This window comes from Eimeria mitis, genomic scaffold (genome assembly GCF_000499745.2).
Source record: "Eimeria mitis Houghton genomic scaffold, Emh_scaff2017, whole genome shotgun sequence".
NCBI classification, from domain to species: Eukaryota; Apicomplexa; class Conoidasida; order Eucoccidiorida; family Eimeriidae; genus Eimeria; species Eimeria mitis.
Window position 1 is genome coordinate 3,500 of NW_013570339.1, and position 327 is coordinate 3,826.

General features: G+C 55.0%; 1 protein-coding gene across 1 annotated transcript in view; it reads right to left on the minus strand.

Annotated features, from left to right (window-relative positions):
* Positions 1–327, minus strand: part of EMH_0047380 (uncharacterized protein) — a gene marked incomplete at both ends in the record, with an annotated part of 4,591 nt that overhangs the window by 3,479 nt on the left and 785 nt on the right. The window contains 2 exons of the mRNA XM_013496273.1: positions 1–117; positions 293–325. Of these exons, the coding sequence (XP_013351727.1) occupies positions 1–117; positions 293–325 (150 nt within the window). The remainder of the gene's footprint in view (positions 118–292; positions 326–327) is intronic.

Here is a 327-nt window from a genome sequence, read left to right on the forward strand (position 1 = left end):
GGGTGTGGTGCATGCAAAACCCCAAGGGCCCTGGTACTGCTGCTGCACTTGCTGCTGCTGCTGCTGCTGCTGCTGCTGCAGTTTCTCTTGCTGCTGTTGCTGCTGTTGCTGCTGCTGCTGAGACAGAAGAGATAGCACAAAGCAAGAAAGGAGACAGCTGTGGGGGTCTGTCGAGGCTAACACATGTGGAGACAATACCCTAGACCCTAAACAACAACAACCGCCAGCAGCAGCAGCAGCAGCAGCAGGAGAAACAGCAGCAGCAGCAGCAGCAGCAGCAAGAATACATTACTTGTTGCGGTGTCTGTACACCCCGCTGTTTGTCTC